Source organism: Rhopalosiphum padi, chromosome 3 (assembly GCF_020882245.1).
Source record: "Rhopalosiphum padi isolate XX-2018 chromosome 3, ASM2088224v1, whole genome shotgun sequence".
In the NCBI taxonomy this organism is placed as follows: domain Eukaryota; kingdom Metazoa; phylum Arthropoda; class Insecta; order Hemiptera; family Aphididae; genus Rhopalosiphum; species Rhopalosiphum padi.
In genome coordinates this window covers 4,311,922-4,332,567 of record NC_083599.1, presented here as the reverse complement: position 1 = coordinate 4,332,567, position 20,646 = coordinate 4,311,922, and the positions used below count along the sequence as shown (strand labels likewise).

The 20,646-nt window shown below is 30.7% G+C and overlaps 1 protein-coding gene across 2 annotated transcripts in view; it reads right to left on the bottom strand.

Moving 5' to 3' along the window:
* LOC132928070 (neurotrimin-like) overlaps positions 1–20,646 on the bottom strand; it is a 180,643-nt gene that overhangs the window by 21,341 nt on the left and 138,656 nt on the right. For both annotated transcript variants that reach the window (XM_060992632.1, XM_060992634.1), the window contains exons 2-3: positions 18,317–18,448; positions 8,240–8,440 (exon numbers count right to left, since the gene is read on the bottom strand). In XM_060992632.1, coding sequence (XP_060848615.1) covers positions 8,240–8,440; positions 18,317–18,448 — 333 coding nt within the window. The remainder of the gene's footprint in view (positions 1–8,239; positions 8,441–18,316; positions 18,449–20,646) is intronic.

Here is a 20,646-nt window from a genome sequence, read left to right as displayed (position 1 = left end):
ATAATAATAATAATAATAATGATATACGCGCAATACGCATCGACCGCGGCCGCGGCGAATAATATAACAACAATAATCGTAACGGCGAAACCGCATAAATTATCCGACGAGTTTATCGTCGTACCAAATACAATATTATGGTTGATATACCAAACTTAATCTTGTCCGGTTACTGTTTGGTCGGAGTTTGAATACAACAGTCGGTGACAGTGTGTGCGGTGATGATTCATCATCGCGGTACATATTATTATATACTGCGCGCAGCCACCTACAGCAGACTGCACGTCGGCACTGTGTCAGCGGCGGCGTTGTCGCAGTATCATATAATATAATATAGTTAAACAAATTAATGTTGTTTTCCGGCGTCATCATTTGGCGGAGCGTCAACAATGCGTTATAATAATATATATATATATATACCGTCGTTATTATGATGCAGATAATACGCGTTGTGTGTCATCGTCGCTTGTTGAATTATTATTATTATTGTACATATCGACGAGGCGCGTGTTTGTTGTGTGTTCGAATAATATTTGACTTGGTACGGATTTCTGGACAACAGCTATACGGCTGATATTAGGACAAACGCGGATATGTTGTAATATCCGAGGCTGTGGATTTAATGTTTTTTTTTTTGCTACACCGTGTAATAAATAAAATTGATTCGGCCAAAATCTGTCTTGACTTACTACTATTATACAGTTCAAATACCAAATCTTCAAATGCATATTTTTGCACAGTACTCGGGTTAGGACGTCATATAAACGCATATTTTAACGTTTTTTTTTTTTGGACTATTTTATTTTTAATCGGGTATTTAACGTGTATTATTGACTATTCTATACTCTCGAAGTCGAGATTAAATTAATTAACTGATGACAAAAATTGTAGATTGTTCAATGCAATAACTACTTTAAAGGTATAAAATGTATGTATTTTTTATAGATCTTCTATATGACGAAGATCGAGACTAGTCAAGCCCGATATGTCATATTCTCATGCAAGCATACCAATTTGTAATATATATATTAATAGTATTTAAACTAAAATTAATAAAAAATAAGAATAAAAGTTAAATTTTAATAGTTTTTTTTGCATATTTTTAAGGATATTTTGTCAGTTTTTAGTGCATATAATATGCATTCATATTTAATAGTTTTTAAGTACATTAAATTCACAGCCTGAATATCATTATTGCTGTAGTGGACGCGGTTCTCACGTACCTACCGTTTTTAATAATATTATTTACCGTCTTATTTGGAAAATAAAAACAAGAATTTCGTTTGCACTTTTAGGACACAAAAAAACATCCACACCACCCGATTCTCGAGTCGTCTTATTTTTTTTCGACATTTAGAAAACTCGAATTTTAATTCGAGGTTATTAAAATACGCTTCTTTCGAAATTTCTAAATATTTATATATTCTGAATTATTATTTAGTATTATTAATACGAATGGGAAAAACGTAATCAAAATATTATATTGTTAGGTAGTAATTTCCTCAGAAAACTATATTTACGTATTTTACGTATAAAATGTGCTAAATAACTTACTTATACAACACACGTCTTGGTCATCAAAAATAGACTTTTGAGCTTACGTTTTTAAATATTATAGAAAATCATAAATCATCGCATAAAACAAAAATATTATAACATCGTCGTATTATAAAAATATCGCTTTATATTTTATACAACTCTGTTTAGGTTATGTTTAAATGTTTTTTTTTTTTAAGTTCAGAATGGCTCACTAGGTTTGAATATAGGTTAGCCATTTTTGAAATTACTGCATTGATATTCTAATATTATAGACATATGCGCTCAGTATATTGACTTGTGGCGTACTATAAATTATTTCCTTTATGATTGCAGAACATATTTTTTTTTTTTTTATCATAAAGACAATATACTTTATATTGGTATTGAAAAATAATATTTTATTTTTTAAGTTTTATTATTAGAAAACAGAGATTGTCTATCGTGACATAAAAACTACTCAAAAGTCAATGTAGTCTTATAAAAAATATATATATATATATCTAAAATTTAATACTGTAGCAAAAATGCTCTAAAATAGTAAAGTTGCCTCTCATCCGATCTCTTCCAAGAGCATGTTTATGATATTATTATATTATCGTCGGATGCGTATTATTAATTTCGGTCGAAAACAATATAAAACATGGAGTGGGAACGGAACTACGGACGATATGACCGGACGAAAATCATCGCTTTGGAATTTTTCCGAGACGACCACTACGGAACGTAACGCTGAAAAAGTATAAATCCCGTAGGTTATATAACTCTGGACACGGCAGCTTATACTCGTAGAACCTCAACCTCGTGTCTAGTACGGGATCCGTAAGTGTTTTTAAAAAAATTTTCCAGCCATTTCGTACATCTTGTTGCAGTTTACGTCATGGACACAAACAAACACGCCCGCGTTGTTTTTAGAGTTATTTTGGAAAGACGCTATCATGTGTGTGTGTGTTGTTGTTGTGTTATATATATAACACACACACACACCATTTGAACCATTTCGGCCCTCCTCCTCTTCCTTTATACGGTTCCCTAATAAATCGTAAATAAACAAATAGTTTGCCTCGTAGCTCGTATAAACAGCGGTGAAACTATATTATACGTACGAGGTCCTTACACGCTGTACCGAAGTCAACTTAATTCCGCCCTCCTTACCGATCCAACCCTTTACGCGCTATCGAAAAACTTGGCTCCATACCTGTCTTAGGTTAATGCATGTAGTTCCGAATCCAAAGTTTATGTCGCGAGCACACAAAAACCGAGCGTGATAATACCATAGAAATGGATAAGCTATAATGATGAACGGGTGGTATATTATATGGTTGGTATTATTATCATAGTGCCTATACCCATATTATTATGATATAATACGGTCACCGAAAAATGAGAGAAGCGTATTCGAGTATAATACCGACAGAATATTTTATCCGTAATAATCAGCTAAATTTCACGTCAAATCACTAGATGGATATATTATGGATGCATGATTCACCGGACTTAATTCTCGCACTCCATTTTTTTTTTTTTTTATTCTTATTCTACATTTTGGAATTTTAAGTATATTTCAAACACTTAGATTTGTTTAACGTCGATCTGAGGATTGTTTTGTTTAAGTATAAACATTGATTTCTGCAAATGAGAATCGTCAGATTTTTATCATAAATTGTTTAGCCTATTATTACTTTAAGAAAATCAAAAATTATAAATTATGATGTAATAATTCAAACCGAAATTTGAATAAGTGTATATTTTTCGAATTATTGAGATTCGTGTAGTAGAGACAATAATCCTCGATAATAGGTTTAAATATGACGTGTGGAATATATTATAATGTGATAAATTTAAAAACCATAATAAGTATAAATATAATAGCATTTCATGATTGGAAAAACGGTCTGAGTATACTTGACTTGACTGATTAGTATAAGTATTAAGTATATTATATAAATATATTATATCTAATATACTTAAGACCATTGATAAAGTTACATAGTACAAAAGTACATAAAGTTTAGTAACTCGAAAACGGTTCGATAAATTTCAATGCAAATACATCAACGCCATCACCATTTTCAAAAAATAATTAATTTTTGAACAGTTTACAGTAGAAAGGATTCGTCGTTCTTGTTTGGAAAAAAAAATAAGTAGTTACTCCTTAAACGGTATAAAAATTCTAAAAATATGATTTTTAGACATAATAAGCAATTCCAAAAATGACTGCACTATTAAAGGGTATATATAAGAAAGCTATTGTCCATCAAACAATCGATCAAATGTAATTACCGAGAACTGCCAACCTGTATGATGTACGCGAGAAAATATAATATGTATTGATTGTTGTGACTGAAATACAATTTTAAATGTTCTTAGAATGTATATTGTTACCTATCGTTTTTTTTTAATTTTTGAATTAAATTAAACGAGTTTTTAACAATACGAAAAACATATTTTGTGTGCTTCAGAGTATACGAATACGTACAACAAATCGATATCTATAGAGTAGAATTCATCAGTTTTGAAAATGAATTGGCCGCGGAGTGCGAGTTATTTTGAGATGGTTTGCGCCCCCTCGACCTCCGCCCCCTTACCCGAGAACACGGGAAAATGATATAAATTTCGTGGAATAATAATAATAATAATATAAAGACTATTATGTACGTATTGAACGTCCCGATGATTGCCAAAGGAGAATACCTACGAGGGACACCTACACACAGCGCTATAGTGCTATATAGTATATACCTACACGGTTAAACGAACGTACACGGACCGACGGCGAACTCGGATTACCATTAATTAATAATAATGTTTTGATAGATGTTGTATAGACGTGGTTGTCGTGTTCTAGGTCATGTGGCCGTATTAAAATTATCCCTTCTTGGACCACTGTCAATACGAAAATCTTATTATTACGCGCCCGTGCGCGCGCGCCATTGTACATCGAGAGTGCCTTTGGGTCCGGCGTATAATATGTATATATATACCGAGCTCGTGTCACGGCTGTTCGTTAATAACGGGCCGAATTCGGTTACCTGACTAAATAAATTATATTATATTGTGGTTTTAGAACGGATGTTGATATCGGGCCATGTTCGATCTTTCGGGATTAAATTGCGTACGACGAATAGATTAGATGAGTAGAAAAAAAATCATCGATATACACGATATTTACAGACATAAAATTATATTATATTATAAAGTAAAAAAAAAAACAACAAAAAAATGGTCGAATGAAAAAATCGTACATTTTAATAATTATCAGTGAAAAAATTTCGATTTTGTGTTTTAAAGTGTTTTTAATTTTGACTCTTCTCGGAGTGCATATTATTTGGTCGTTTCGAATGTATTCGTTTTCGATTATCGTGGTCGTCGCATATAATAATAGTAAAAATATAATCGAATTCCGAATATTTGACGAGTAAAAATGGCGCATTACTACCGCGCACGCTAATAATCACGACATAATATTATATTTTAACGTAACGAACTAGAATGGCACCTATTCGACGCGTACGGATTCCGATTTAATCTTTTTTGAATAATTTAAACGAATTGGCGGTCTGACGGTCGTGTCGTCAAATTAATTGAAATTTTTTTATCGCCGCTACACGGGACAATAATATTTGGTATTCATCGGTTTAAAAATATATTGCTGACCGTTTTGCGGCGTATCGTTGCGTGACACGCGTCGTCGTCGTCGTCGTAAATCGTCGTAAATCGTCCTAATATAGTAATATAATATCGTTGTGTGCGACGAAAACGTCCAGTTTCCGTACACCGTAATAGTATAATCATTATATACATATATATATATAGATAACGCGCTACGTTATTATTATTATTATTATTATTTACCGAACACTACCTCTGCGCGTTTCGCTCTGCTCAACAGCAGCAATCGTATGATTGATTGCGCCCGCCGCCTAATCGGACCGGAAGAGCTTAATCATAAACGCAATTAGCATTTTTATATAATGTTGCGACGCGCGTTTTCCATTTTCCCGTTAAATCTCGAACACGAAACTGTGACTGCGGCGTAGGTACTACAACTAACAGGTATATGTATATATAGGTTTTCGTCCGGTCCGTTTTACCGGAAAACTTTAGATTGCCCCGCCGCACCGCGGTGTGGTAGAGCGGAAGGGGATCTGACAAAAAAGACATAAAATAAAAAATATAATATTTAATAATAACGCGATTATGCGTTTGAGCACGGAGCACGTACGTTTCGGAGTAAAATAATAAAAAAAATATGGCGTGTGGCGACGCGTTTGCGCATCGGAGTCGTCGAAAACACAGGAAATCCCGTATTGTATAATATCGCCGTCGTAGGGAAACATATCCGAATGGATAAAACGCCCAGTTAAGTGCAGCGCACGACGGTTGTGAATTATTATGATATTTCCTACGAGCGCGGCACAGGTGATAACGTGATAATGTCATTATTGTGTTCTGTAGTAGTGGTATAACACTGCGATTAAGACGCGGGAAACTGCGTCGCAGAATTACGGCCGAGATATTCCGAAATTTTCGTCGTCTACGAGGAAACCGGCGGAGTGATTTTCTTCGCGGAAACGATGTCGTTTCATAAAATATTACAACCACAGCTCTCGTGCCCATCTGCAGAACGATAAAAGACTATACGTTTGTGATGTGCTCGTTTCTGCGAGTAATAGGTATAATACGCGCGACCAAAAATTCGTTTTGACGTTTATTTTTTGCGAATGCGACGAATGTTCATAAAATAATATTATGTCGAACGAATTTAAAATAATAACAACAAACAGCGAAACAAAACGAATGGCTACCGTCGACAATGTCAAAATATTATGTATTAAAATAATAGATACGCGTCCGTATCCCGTCCGTCGTACAAGCCCGTCAACTCGTTCAAAAAACATACGTGTGGCAGCTCAGTGTTATATGGCCGTGATCGATGCCTAAAGGGTAAGTTAAAGAGGGTTTCGACTTTAATAGTGAATATCGGGGGGGGGGATTTTTTTTTTTTTTTTTTTTAAAGGGTTTCCGCTATATCATTAATTATGTAAGAACACTAAAACCGTCTATATGGTTGTGTGAATTTTCGATGATTCTCTCTACACCCCCTCTCCTTACCCCTGCCACCGATCCCTCTCGCTCACTCGCCGTCCCCTCGCCCTATCCCTCTCACTTCTCTGCCACTCTCTTTTTATCCGAATACTCTATTGGGATTCGCAGAGTATAGTGCTCCGGCGACGAGTGGGTAGTGGTGTTGGCTGGTGGGGGGGTGTTGCGGCTAGACGGGGAGGACACGTCGCCTCTGCTCGGCCAGAAGCTTCACATAAAATATTAAACACCGTGCGGGGTATTCGTGTCAAATAATTATTCGTATACCTATATATATATATATATATATATATACTCGCCAATTGTTCTATTCGTCCCCGCGATATACGAACGCAACGCTAAGTGTTCGGAGATCGCTCGCTCCCAGAGGATTACTTTTGCTTTTTAATCGGCGTTCGCTTTTAATGCGATCGAGGAGGACGTATCACGTACGGACGTGTTCATAATTTATTATTATTATTATACATGGGCGGCGATAAGACGTAGATATAGCTATAGCAGGTAAGTGAACGCATTTAGTATATGAGTGTAGTCTCGAAGAGTTTCGTGTCGAGTTCGTCGTCGTTTATTTAAATCTATTACGGCGAATTTATGTCGTAGTACAATTGAGGCCGGATTAAGAACATATTGGGCCCCGGGGCTGAAATTTCATTCGGGCCCTTTTGACAAAACACGCTTTACTAAGCCGCTTACTACGCTCGCAGGAGAACACATTTTTCTAGCTATTTCACAAACTGACAATTGCATTATAAAATCATAAAATTAATATATGTAATTTATGTCTGTAAAACTACCGATTGTAATATAATAAAAGTAAAAAATCAGTACTTCATATTTCGTTAATTTTAATTCAAATTTTCGTAGTAACTTTTAAATTTATTAACAGTATACGTCTTATTTACAACAAATATCAAACAAAAGTTAATATTTAAAACAAAAACTATTTGATCAAATAATTTTTTTTTCCTTGCTTTACTCGAAGCCAACTCTCTTAATAGGTACTCCATTAAAATCTAATGATTTTAACAAATCATTCTCAGAATATAAAGTCATTAGTATGTCTAAGTTTTCATTTATTGATGACATTATCGCATAGACCTATTAACTACAAATAAATATTAAATAACAGTAAAATGCGTCTTTTCTACCACAGTGCTTTTGTATAGGTATTTACTATTTAGTTGTTTTTGTCAATAAAAAAAAATTACTTTTAGAAAAACTATTGTTTAAAATCACTGAAAAATGTGTATCAGTTTAAAATTGTTTGGGCCACTTTTACTTTGGTACTCGAAGGGGCCCCGGGGCTTCCACCTCGGCTAGACCACCTCCCCCCCTTAATCCGACCTTGAGCACAATGTTTTTTCCGATTTAAGCTCCGCGATTACAGCGGCGCCTACGTCTAGTGCAGTTCCTATGATAATGACCGTACGCCGTGCCGTTTGATGTATTCAATAATAAATACTATACAATACGCGCGCGTCATATTGTGCTGGTATTATAGGCGGTGTAGAGGTATACTACACAAACAGCATCGGATCGTACCAGATGTACCTATAAATGTATATTTTATGTGCGTATACTGAAATCTGTAGCTCACCTAATATCTCGACGGTGTGCGATATCTCCCTGGGTTTCAAAGTTGCTATTTGGCACACGTAATTTCCTGCGTCGTTCGTTTGAATATCGCGGATTTCCAGGTTATTGCCGTCCACTAGACGTATCCTTTCGTCTGGAGACACCTTAGTGCTTCCCGCTGTTAGTACCGCAATTCCTTTTTTCCACGCTAAAATGTATACTCCTGCGAACAAAAAAAAATGAAAAAAAAATAAAATATAAAATATATAATATAACCGACGTAACTGTGCGGTGTGGTTTAATTCTTGGAAAATGCGATAAAAATATACGTATACGATTCGCTTTAATGGGAGTTTTTTCTTTCGAACGCCGACGTCTCGTATTATTTCAGCATTTCAGAAAGTTGATATTATGTAAAAATGATTTTATACATCTGCCGGGTTGTAAACATTTTAGGGTCTCTACAATAACATTATATTCTAAACAATTGTCTACGATTCCATTTCGAGTATAATATAACACGCAAGTACTAATAACATTTCTTTTTAAATGCACTTATGTCAATAATTACATCTGACAATAAACAATCTTCATAAACGTATTAACTCAAATGAATTACTGGTGATAATTATTTTTCAAACGTTACTGCGTGTGCCTAATCTACACATTTAGTATATTTTAATAAATACTATATATTATATATATATATATATATTGTCGATTTGAATTGCCGAACCTACTATAATACCTCTTATAGTTTTAATGTTTAACATTAACCGTAAATGAAACGTATAAATCGTATTTGATGAAAATAAAAATAACTTTTATTCGATCGTATAAAAACGCAGACTTCGATGGAAATTTCAGTTTATGATGGCGACAAGAACTATTATTTTGAAAACTAAACAGAACATTAATAATATAATGCAAAACATTTATGTTAGTGGTTTATTTTTATGTGCTAAAAAAAAAAAAAAAAAAATGTTTATCTAGTTAGAATTTGAAAAACTGAAAAGAGTTAAAACTGTTCAGTTCAGTTGATTGATGGTAGTTATTCGTTTAATAAAAATGGGTCAGCCAGGTTTTTGGAAGTATAATTAATTACAGATGTTCACAGTCCAAACAGATTTTATTATTGTGCTCTCAATTCGTTAACGAATAACGAAGAAAAAATGTTTAGTTAGGTATAATACGAAACAATACAAATAGAGTTTAATTAACGTTTGTGTGACAATATTGATAATAATTTGTTGACTCATGATCATCTAGTCATCATTCAATTTATTATTACCTCCATCATTCTTCCGATATATTTAAATAAATATTTATATATTTATTTTTATGATTAACGCTCGACAAAATAATAGAAAAATACAATGTCAATCAATACAAAATGTAAACTAAATAGTACTTTAATAATATTATACGATTATTACTCAGAAAAACAATTATTTTAATCAGACCACAAATATATTACTGAGTATACATATTATATTAGTTGGAGATTTTTTTTTTTCATTAATTTTAAGATTTAAATTTAATTAACCAAGTTTAATTATAGTACAAATTTAAAAAAAGTCGAAAAATCCTAAACTATTAAAATATAATCTGAAGAATTCGGTGTTATTAGTTCTTGAGATCACTAAAAAATAAAAATATTGACTTCCGATTTTTCATAAATATGTTTATTTATTTATGTACGTATAAGTCATTCAAGTTTATAGTTATTACATTTTTAAGTACTAAAATAAAATAGCATATTATATTATAACAATAAAATACAAATAAAATCTAAAATTTTCAACTGTTTTTGTTTTTGAAATGTTTAACACATTTAATGATTTAAATAATAAAACAAAGTATTTAAGAATATTATTATGTTTTGAATTACAATACAACATATATATGGCTAATAAAATATATAATATATTAATTTAACGATCGTTTTTCTTACACAAATAGCTGAAAAAATAAATAAATAATATAAATGGAGTATCGACTACATGAAATTTCCAAAATTAATCCTGAATCGTAATGTTATAAAAATGATTTTGTTTTTAGAAAACTTAATTTGAAAACTGCTTAATTTATTATTATTATTTTTGTTTTATGTAGTTTATTAAGTTTTTGACACCCTATAATTATTGCAATATTATGTGTTTATATCCATACACATTTAATGGATATGATATTTGATTAGAATATACTGCGCAGTTTATGTCATAAAAAATTGTTATGTACGTGCTGCGGTTAAATAAGTGTTTATGGTTATTTTATTATTGAAAACAAAATTTCTTAGAAGCATTCGTGTGTAGTGCTAGTACTGCATCTACTGAATCTAAAAAAAAAAGTTAAAGCTAATAAAAAATCGTTTTTATCGAGAAAATAATAATAATAATAATAATACTTAAGGTTGGTGGCAACTTGTGACAAAATAATCACCTACTAAAAGTTTGCATATTTTTCAATTATCATTTAATTGTTAGTTTTTTTTTTTTTTAATAAATGATTTAATCATTCTAACAACAGTTCTACTAAAAGAATAAACAATTTTAAAAAAAGCAATTAATAATAATTTCAAACTTTGGACTGCATTACGCGATAAACATCAATTTTTAATCCACTTATTTCAGTTATGAAATGTATTGTATTTTTAGAGATAGACATTTTAATAATTCATTATATTTGTATTGTTAATAGACGCGCGTGGACAGTGTAGCTATACTACTGAGTCCGAATCAGGCTATTACATTGACCCACACTTTCAGCTTTATATCGTTTTTTTTTTGAAATCTAACCACAAATTTCGTTTTCAATCTACCCACTGTAATAATATAATGCCGACTAAACGAAGACGAGACTATAATTTTTCATACTATTTATGTTATTGCAGTAAAGTATGCCAAATTCTTAGAACAGAAAAATATTTCTGATCAGGTCTGTCCGATACGTCTCTAGAATATAATTCAAATGTTTAAGAAATATCGGTGGCTGTATATTATATCACTATATGCTGCCCGCGCGTTCGAAACTTCCAGTTTATAAATTTAATAAAATTTGCGAGGTTTACTCAATAGCCGTGTGATTCAATAACCGCCAATCCTAAATGCCACGGGACGGTATACGTAAGTACACATAATAAATACGACGCTTATGGCACGAGTGAACACATTATATTATATATATATATATATATATACAAACCCGATAACCGGAAGTATTCTAGGTAATATGATTTTCTAATTAAGTACAGCTCGACTATTTACCACTAGCGCGCGTTTCAGCCGTCGGGTATAGTGGAAATAAGAGACAGAATGACGAATATTGAAAATATGCAGTTTATGGCTTTATAATAAATTGCGGTGGATTTTAAAACACGATTAATGAATACGAAAATTGCGCTTTTGATGGATGGGTTTTTGATTCACCTTTGCCAATGGAGCGAAATAGTAGTCGAAAGTATGCATAAATTCGTATAATATTACAGGCGGAAGCTTTACTATTGCTACCCGACTACTTTCCATCGTGAATTTTTATGTACTTATATATATATATATATACGACGACGGATGGCTCTCAAAATGAAATATACTTTTTTTTTTCGAGTCGCCATTGTGTAAATACCATCGTGGTAACTGTACGCCACACCAAGCGCCGCAGTAATATCACGCGAAGGCGAAGACGTTTTACCGGGCAGAGGGAACATCGGAGGTCTTCTACGAAAAAGTGTTTAGAAATATATAAATGTAAACTCCAATATAACGAAAATCTAGAGGCGGTATCAAGAAAGTGTTGAATTAAAAAGGCACTCGCCGAACGAAAAAACCTAAACGCATTACGGTTTGGACATAACTTTATCCAAACTTGATTCATGGTATATTTTACAGCTGTCAAAGTCACAGTAGCTGTAATTTATGTATAATATATTATATAAAAATAAACGTATAAATTTACGTTATACTTATAATTTTAAGAAAAATATTTAATGACACTGTATTTAGTCGTGAAATAATGTGTTTCAGTCTTAAGATTAGTATTGTTATTCTATAACAGTTATAGGAATAAAGATTATCATAATAAGTTGCTAGATAAATTAACTTACTTAACAGTACTTAACGTATAAATTATATTTCCACCTTCCCATATAACGATTCGAACAACATCATATAAACATTTAGTTGTTTGAAAAAATATTTTTGTGTTATTATAATTGTGGTGATTTTATGCGTCTAAATTGATAAATGTATTCCTTTAGAGGAAATACAGCCGGTTAAATGACTATACCTAGTGAGTTGATGGGATACCGTTAAATTTTGTATTTTTTTTAGAGTTTTAGAGTTTAAGTGGGTGTAGTGAGAGAGCTGTATTGAATATTGGTTTTATAATGAAGCAATTTTTTTGGAAAACATTTTATGGCCATAATAAAACTCAAAGTTTCAAGCCACAACTTTTTTAATTTAATTGAACACAGATTTTAGTATAAAAGTTATTAAAAAACCTAAAAACTAAATATATAAGCATTTAGACCAATTAAGAAGAAAAAAAACTTCAGCCATTTTTGAATAAACGTGGAATGTTTTTCATATGCGAACATATTTATCCTAGAACGATGTTGAAAAACGTCAAGGTCTCTACCATCGAAACACATCAAAATGTTGATTGAACAATATTATTGACATTGCAAAATATGCACATACAGGTGGTGCACATATTCAGAAACTGAAAAACACTGACAGACATTATTAAAATGTAAATCCAAATAAAATAGGCTAATAATATTTGAAGATTTATTTGTAATAAAAAAATAAAATCTACATCATTCGAATCAACCAACCTCTCTGTTTTCGATATTTTTATAAACTATAAATACATATTGTTGCATTTTCGGGAACACAAATAATAATTCGTAAATTCCCTGATATTATTAACGATGTACGATTAAGTTAAAAAACATTATTCAAAATGAGAATTCGATTTATTTTACATCACACGAAATGGTTTCTTGTTATTCGATGTATAATAATGTTTAAATTATGTAATGCATTTGATTTGTAAATTTTTCTCATTTAAATAATGGTATTCCCATAAGAGTTTCAAGAATATCTAAGGATAGTATAAAATCCGTTGAATATTTTAGTGCTGGAATTTTTAGTAAACGCACGGCGTCTTCCATTACATAATTTTCGGCTCTAATGACACCGTATACGTATTATACACATGTATAATATTATTTTTGTCGGATATTTCACCGCTGGACGGAGAACGCCATCATTAAACACAAATAAATACGAAACAAAATGAAAACCTTTTGCTCTTTATATGTCAACCGAAATTGTTTATACCAGCGGCGTCAGTAAACCTTATCCGCGTGTTACACATTATATTATGATAGCAGTACGTGACCGAATATATAGAATTGCGAAAGGTCTCGCCAGGGGACAGTGAAAAATATATAATTTCGCAGGTAGGAGGGGCGCAACACATGTACGACTATAAAGACAGAGAGAGAGAGAGACAGAGAGAGAGAGAGAGAGAGAGAGAGATAGTTAAAAAAAAAAATCGGAGCGTAAAATTAAGCTATGAAAAGAATTTTTCATTAGGCAGGTATTATTAGCATCGAGAAGGGGACTGCGTTAGGTAGGTATGATGAACTTTTATTGTTATACTACTACTGTTTTTATTATCATTTTTTTTTTTTTATATTCAGGTTGTCATAAGTGAGACCCTCGCACAAATGAACGACGTGGGGGAGATTTTTCATCGGGGTTTAAAAATATTTTCCATTTTTTTTTTTTTCTGTCCAGAGCATTTTCTATTGTTACCTATATATATAGAGAGATATTAATGTAATTTGAAAAACAAAGCCGATGATCTTGTGAAAATTTCAAGAATAATTGCCAGTCGAGTTCCCGAGTAAGTGAATATTACAAAACATAATATGCATAATATATTATCGACTAAAACTACACAGCGTTATTATTAACATCGTGTGTACTCGCTATCTGTGCCACACCACACGCTTATAGTAATAATATGTCATAGTTTCGATGAGAGTTAGGCCGCCAAAAATATTTATTCTTCGTGATATTATCTAACTTAAATTAGTTTGTATTGTCCAGCGACCAGTTTTTGTTCCGATCACGTTGTATTAAAAATATGAGAACGATTAGAAAGACTATTTTTTATGATAAATAATTGGTTTTGATTCCATTCGAATCATTCGATTATCTATTATATAGTTATATAATATTAGAGTTTACATAATTTAATATATTATATTTTATGCTATTATACTATGAATGTTCTTTAGAAACATTTATTTTCTTTCTCTTTATGCTTCTCTTCGTAATCCATAAAACGTATGATTTATACAGTCTCAAACACTTAAATTAAAGACAAATATTATCTATACAAAAAAAAAAAATCCCGTTATAAAGAAAATATAATATAAACTAAAATAATAAAATGTCATTTCAAACCCAATTTTTTGACACGTTATTTCTTTTCTAATTCGCCAAGTGCATACTAAATAAAAATAGAACCTCATTACGGGGAAAAAATAACATTATAGTCTCTTGACGTCTTTTTGGATGGATTTTACATTTTGCCTTCTAAATATAAAATATTATATTATGAAATTGAGATAATACCGTTGAAATAATTAAAATGTGTTTGTTTTATTATATTAATGACAATAATGATATTTTTTACAATAATATTTATGCTCGGTCTCATTATTATAATATCTTCTCGTATTACATAATTTTTTTTTATGATATTAAATTATTATATCTGGTTTATTTTTATGATAAAATTATTTTTATTTTTATTTTAAAACAATCATTTCAAATAAATGTTTCAAATATTTTTATTATTTTAAACAACTGCAGATTAAAAATGAAAATAAATCTATGTATAAGCCTGAATAACTAATACAATAATAATTTGTCAGTTTCCATTATTCGTGTAAATGTAGTGTTAAAATTTAATTTAAAAAAAATTAAGGAATGAAAAGGAATGTATTTGATTTTTTTTTTGTTTTTCTTACACTGAGCTCTGGTTCAATGGACATCAGTTATTGTTATTCATTTATTTTTCAGTTTGGTAAAAAATCTATTGACTATTAAAACTAAGAGTGTTGAAAAAAGTTTCGAATTAAAAGAAATAAAGTGCTATCGTTAAAAAAAAAACAAACTTTAAGACAATGGGATTTTTTTTTTGAACTTAACTGTTCCAATATCATGTGAACGTTTAGAATACCAATGGACTTACAGAGCTCCTTTTTAATACATTTACATTTTACACACTGCATTAACATTAACGGATTAACCACTTTCATGAAAAATCAAATACAACTTCAACAGCAAAAATACGTAAAAAAAAATATCTGTTCAATGTGAGAGGATTATAGTGAACAATAACTTCTCATCGATTTTTTTTTTTGCGATTAAACTCAAAGCGCATTATCGTAGTATTAATTAAGTCAATATTTAGCAAGAATATGGTAGAAGTCAATATTACTTTTAACACTTTTTAAATGTCCTTATCGTTTAAAATCAGTTTATTTACGATCGTTCAACACCAATATAAAGCATGGAGTAAACAATAATTTTACTAAAGAAATATAAACTTGAAAATAAATAAGTGTACACAATAAGTGGAAATATGTGAGGTGAATAATTATCTCGTGGCATGCTCTTTAAATCATTATATATATAGTTAAAATAAGTTAAATTGACACGAATACTCGAGACGTATTACAAACTTTTTCCTTATCACATTTGTCCCTCTATTTTTTATATTTTAAGAAAGCCATATAAAAACTTTATATCTGGTGCTTAAAGATGTACAAAAGATATGATTTTATGCTTTTTTGAGAAAAACGCTTAATAAACATGGATACAATATATGAAATAAATGTAAATTTATCACGTAGAAGCTGCATCATCATTCATCATAATATCAACGACCTAACAGATTATAACGTATTCACACCGAAGGTTTAGATTTGTTACTATTGTAATTATGTTAAATTATATTAAGTTTATTTTTACAATAGTCGTTCGTTGTACTCATCAATATAATCAATATGTATATGTATAAAAATTAACGTTAAATTACACATTTATGAATTATTCGTCTGTTCTTTATTTATTTAATAAACGGATAACTAAACACATCGAAATTACAAATGGTTTTCAAAATAAAAATAAACATACTATTTATATTTTTTAAGATAATTTATTAATGATGTTCTAATATTATTGCTTTGCGATTTTCTTTTTGTTATCAATTAGTTGACCAAGTTGTATGTCATGTTTTTTTACCGCGTATTCTAATTAATTAACGCATATACCTAAGGCACTTTACCTGCTTAAAAATGACTAAATTTAAAGATAGATAAATACTTGTAATATTATTATATTACATATTAATTCTAGAACAATATTATTCTATTGTAAAGCAAATTTTAATAATAAAAAAAGAAAGTGTTACAGTAATAATCTACTTTGCAAATACTATGTTTAAAGTTTTAAACTCAATATATGCATATTAATTTTGAAAATTGTACCGATAATAATATGAACATATTATAGATTAATTCATAGTTTGTTAATACTAATATTACTTATTTTAATTTTAAAACCTAACATCAAGAATTCATAATTTATTGTGGATTGGGCTACAATAAGTCAATGAAAATGATTGTAGAGATTTAACTCGAATCGACTCGACTGCGTTCACCAAATTATTTTAGCTATATTTAATTTATGTTACACTAATACATCAATTATTTTATCAATATAATATAAACCAACAAAAAAAAACTCGAACAAACTGGTGTATGTTTTATTTTATTAGTATTGTTGAATAATTTCATAACAGAATCCGAGACATAAAAACAAAACGCTCATCAACTTACTAAGATGAATATATAAATCAGTTAATTAAGAATTTAAGACATTACAAACTTATTAAATGCCTATTTAATTTAGATTTAATTAAATTAAAACCGCTGATACTTCAAGAGAAGAAGTTATATTTTATATAGTATGTATATACCCCAGCGAGGATTTGTTTTTATCCTTATTGTCATATACATAAATTGTTTAGAATAAAAGATAGTTGAGAATAAAAGGATGCTTTAAGTCAACTTGTGGCTACATCAAACTGTTTTATGTTGTGATTTCAATTTTGAACTTATTTTAAGTTCAAAGAAAAATTGTTGTTTACATTTCACAGAGTATAAAATCAAGAAAGGCATAATATTATATACTAAAAGCGCGTAAATAGTTCTTTATATTTTTTCTTATGAGTCAATGTTTATAGACACTTGTAAGTATTTTAATTTTTTTAGGCAGAATTTACAATTGAAAAAATGTTGAAGAAATCAAAATCAAGACATTTATTTTTTTCTATTTCAGTGTACAGATGATACTAATATTATAAATAGTATATAAAATATAGACATATTATTATAATAACACTGTATAGTACACAATGATACATTTAATCGTTTATACGTATTAATCACAACGATATTATAATCAGTTTTTGATGGATAAAATAGTTGATCATAACTTTTTTAATTATAATTATGTAACATAATATACTGAGGCAGAGGAGGTGTAAAAATAACATTTCCCATAACCCCCTCGAAGTATTATAGGCACTACCTGCTGGCTGTGTTTCGCTATTTTTCGAGCTCGCGTGTTTACCCAAGCCGTTTAATTTATTGTATTTCTAAGTTTGTTTCCGCAGGCGAAACGACTATTTTTTCGTTGTTATAATGGTGTAACAACCTTAAATATGTAAATCAGAGTGCATGTACGAAATTTAACATTGGAGACCACCGAACAAATTAAAAATTAAAAGCACCCGTCGTTCTTTTTAAATGTCTTCGGGACACGATTATTCACGATCATTACCCACAAGTTTCACCTGGTCTGACCGATATTATTTATTAAAACAGTTTTTTTTATTTTTATTTTGTTTGACGGCCATCATCCGAAAAGAAAAAAAAAGTGTACTTTAAACGCTAAAATATAATATATAATATTATTATATTATGTTATACGTCATGTTAAGTCGTACGTACCCGGATTGATTACGTCGCACGGAAGGACAACGGTGTCATTCGTGACCACTCTGAACCTTCTTCCTTGGGAACCGAACGTTGGCAAGGTATCCGGTTCCGGATTTTGAGTGGGTCTCTTGGGCGAAGCAAAACCTGTAAAAAATAATAATTCATTTATAACGACGCGTATGTTATGAGTCAATTAAAATCTATAACAATAATATCGTATTAAATCATAAGACGACTGACGGGTCAACCGATTATATCGGATAATATTTAGTAAAAAATATTCGTCGTACTAAAAAAAAATTCCGTGACAAACGTTTTTGGAAAAATTAAATTAAATTTAAAAAAAAAAAACCGTATAATTCGCAAAATATATTTGCCGAGATGATTATAGTAATATAATAACAAAAATACTAAGTTAAGGCAAAGTACACTAATTATAAATAATAATAATAATAATAATAATGTCTGATGTGCCGCGTGTCGGAGGCGAATATCGTTAACACCGGCGCGCGCGATAATAAAACATATTTATTATAATATTTCATAATTCCCACTTCGACTGCTAATAATTCCCAATCCCTTACTCTTGAATCGTATTGATTGTTTACGGACGACGCGCATAAAGTTTACCTTGTTCGCCGTCGCCACTGACGAATAGCGGCCGTTTTCTGGCGCGGAATTATAGACGAGTCAACGCAAATAATATTCGACCGCCCGACCGGCCCCCGTGTTCGGTTATTTCAAAAGTTTATGACTTCTGTTTAACTCTCGGCTCACATTAATAATAATAATAATAATATACACATTATTGTGCAATATCATTCGTCGTCACGTATATCAAAAACTCGTTTGTTTATGAAGTTTTCAAACACAATTATTTGATAGACTGCCGGGTCTGCCCCGTCTATAAAAATATATAATAATATATTCGCCTAATCCCCGCGATATACGGTCGTCTCTGCGTATGTGTATAATATTATTATTATTATGGACCTTATAATTTCCATCGCGTCTTCGCGTTATCGCGACGGTAAGAGTTAGTATTATATACGAGTTCGAAACATAATAACGGAAATAATATCGCAAGACTGCAGCCGCGGCGAACGAACGGTTCGTTCTCGGGGGGGGTTATTAAATTTCGTGTTATATATTATTATCTTCGGAATTACTCGAGTTTATTGGTAATATTTAAAGCACGACGGTAATTCGTGTATTTGTTTTACAAACGATACGAGCCAATAAATGCGGATAGGCTGCTATTATCGATGAGATTCCGACTAGGTTGTTTTCACAGATCAGTCGTCAATCGCTCGTATCGCCGCCTTACGTCTTTCGCCACCCCAATGCAGTATTATAATATAGTGAACAGTAAACGATTCGAATAAAACGCGTATTCCTTCCGAGAACCGTTCAGACACGGCGTATACGATCTTTATAGACGTATTGTGTATATAAATTTAGAAATATTTTTTTTATTTCAGAAATTTGTTCACTAAAAACAAAAAAATAAAAGCAACATGATATTATTAGTAAACATAAACGTCAGTGTGAAAAATAGTGTATAACAATAATTACACCCATTAGGCATATAATTATTGCGTTATGTTCTTTAATAAATTGTTAAGTACCTACGCTAATTTAATTTATGAATATGCTACCCAAACAAAACAAAACAAATATATTGTGTCTGACATATATTTTGTTTACTTTATTCAAATAACTTATAAAGGAATCCCTTTACCAACTTTATACAGATTTTCTTTTTTCTTTTTTTTTTTTTAGCAGATGAAATTACCTATTCGTCTAACAACGTCCCGACGTTTTTTATAATTAAAACAGAACATCCCCGAGGCACTGTTTATTTTACCAAAAATAAATCACTACTACTATAATACTACACTATTCGAGAGTCTAACCGTAATATATATATTACGTCTGATTAAGTAACACGGTTTTATCGTCTGCTGGTGTGTTAAGTACATTTAATTAATAATATTATTCGATAAAAACTTTACCCGTCTCTCTCAAATATCTATAAAAATGAAAAATATCATATTTTTTAAAATCGAAAAGAAAACCTGTAATAATCATCATCTGTTTAAGGTTTTAAACATGATTTAAGTGAGTACAATAATATTTTTCGCAGTATATATTACATAGGTACTATTTATACATGTAACATATTTGTACAGTAGAAAGTCGTAAGTCGTAGATTCATACAATAATAATCATTATTCGAGAATAACTACGCGTTTTCTATGTATTTATACATTTACAAAAATAATGTTTTTATAAATATTAATTATGAAGTAATATTTTCACGGAATCTCTAATGTAAAACC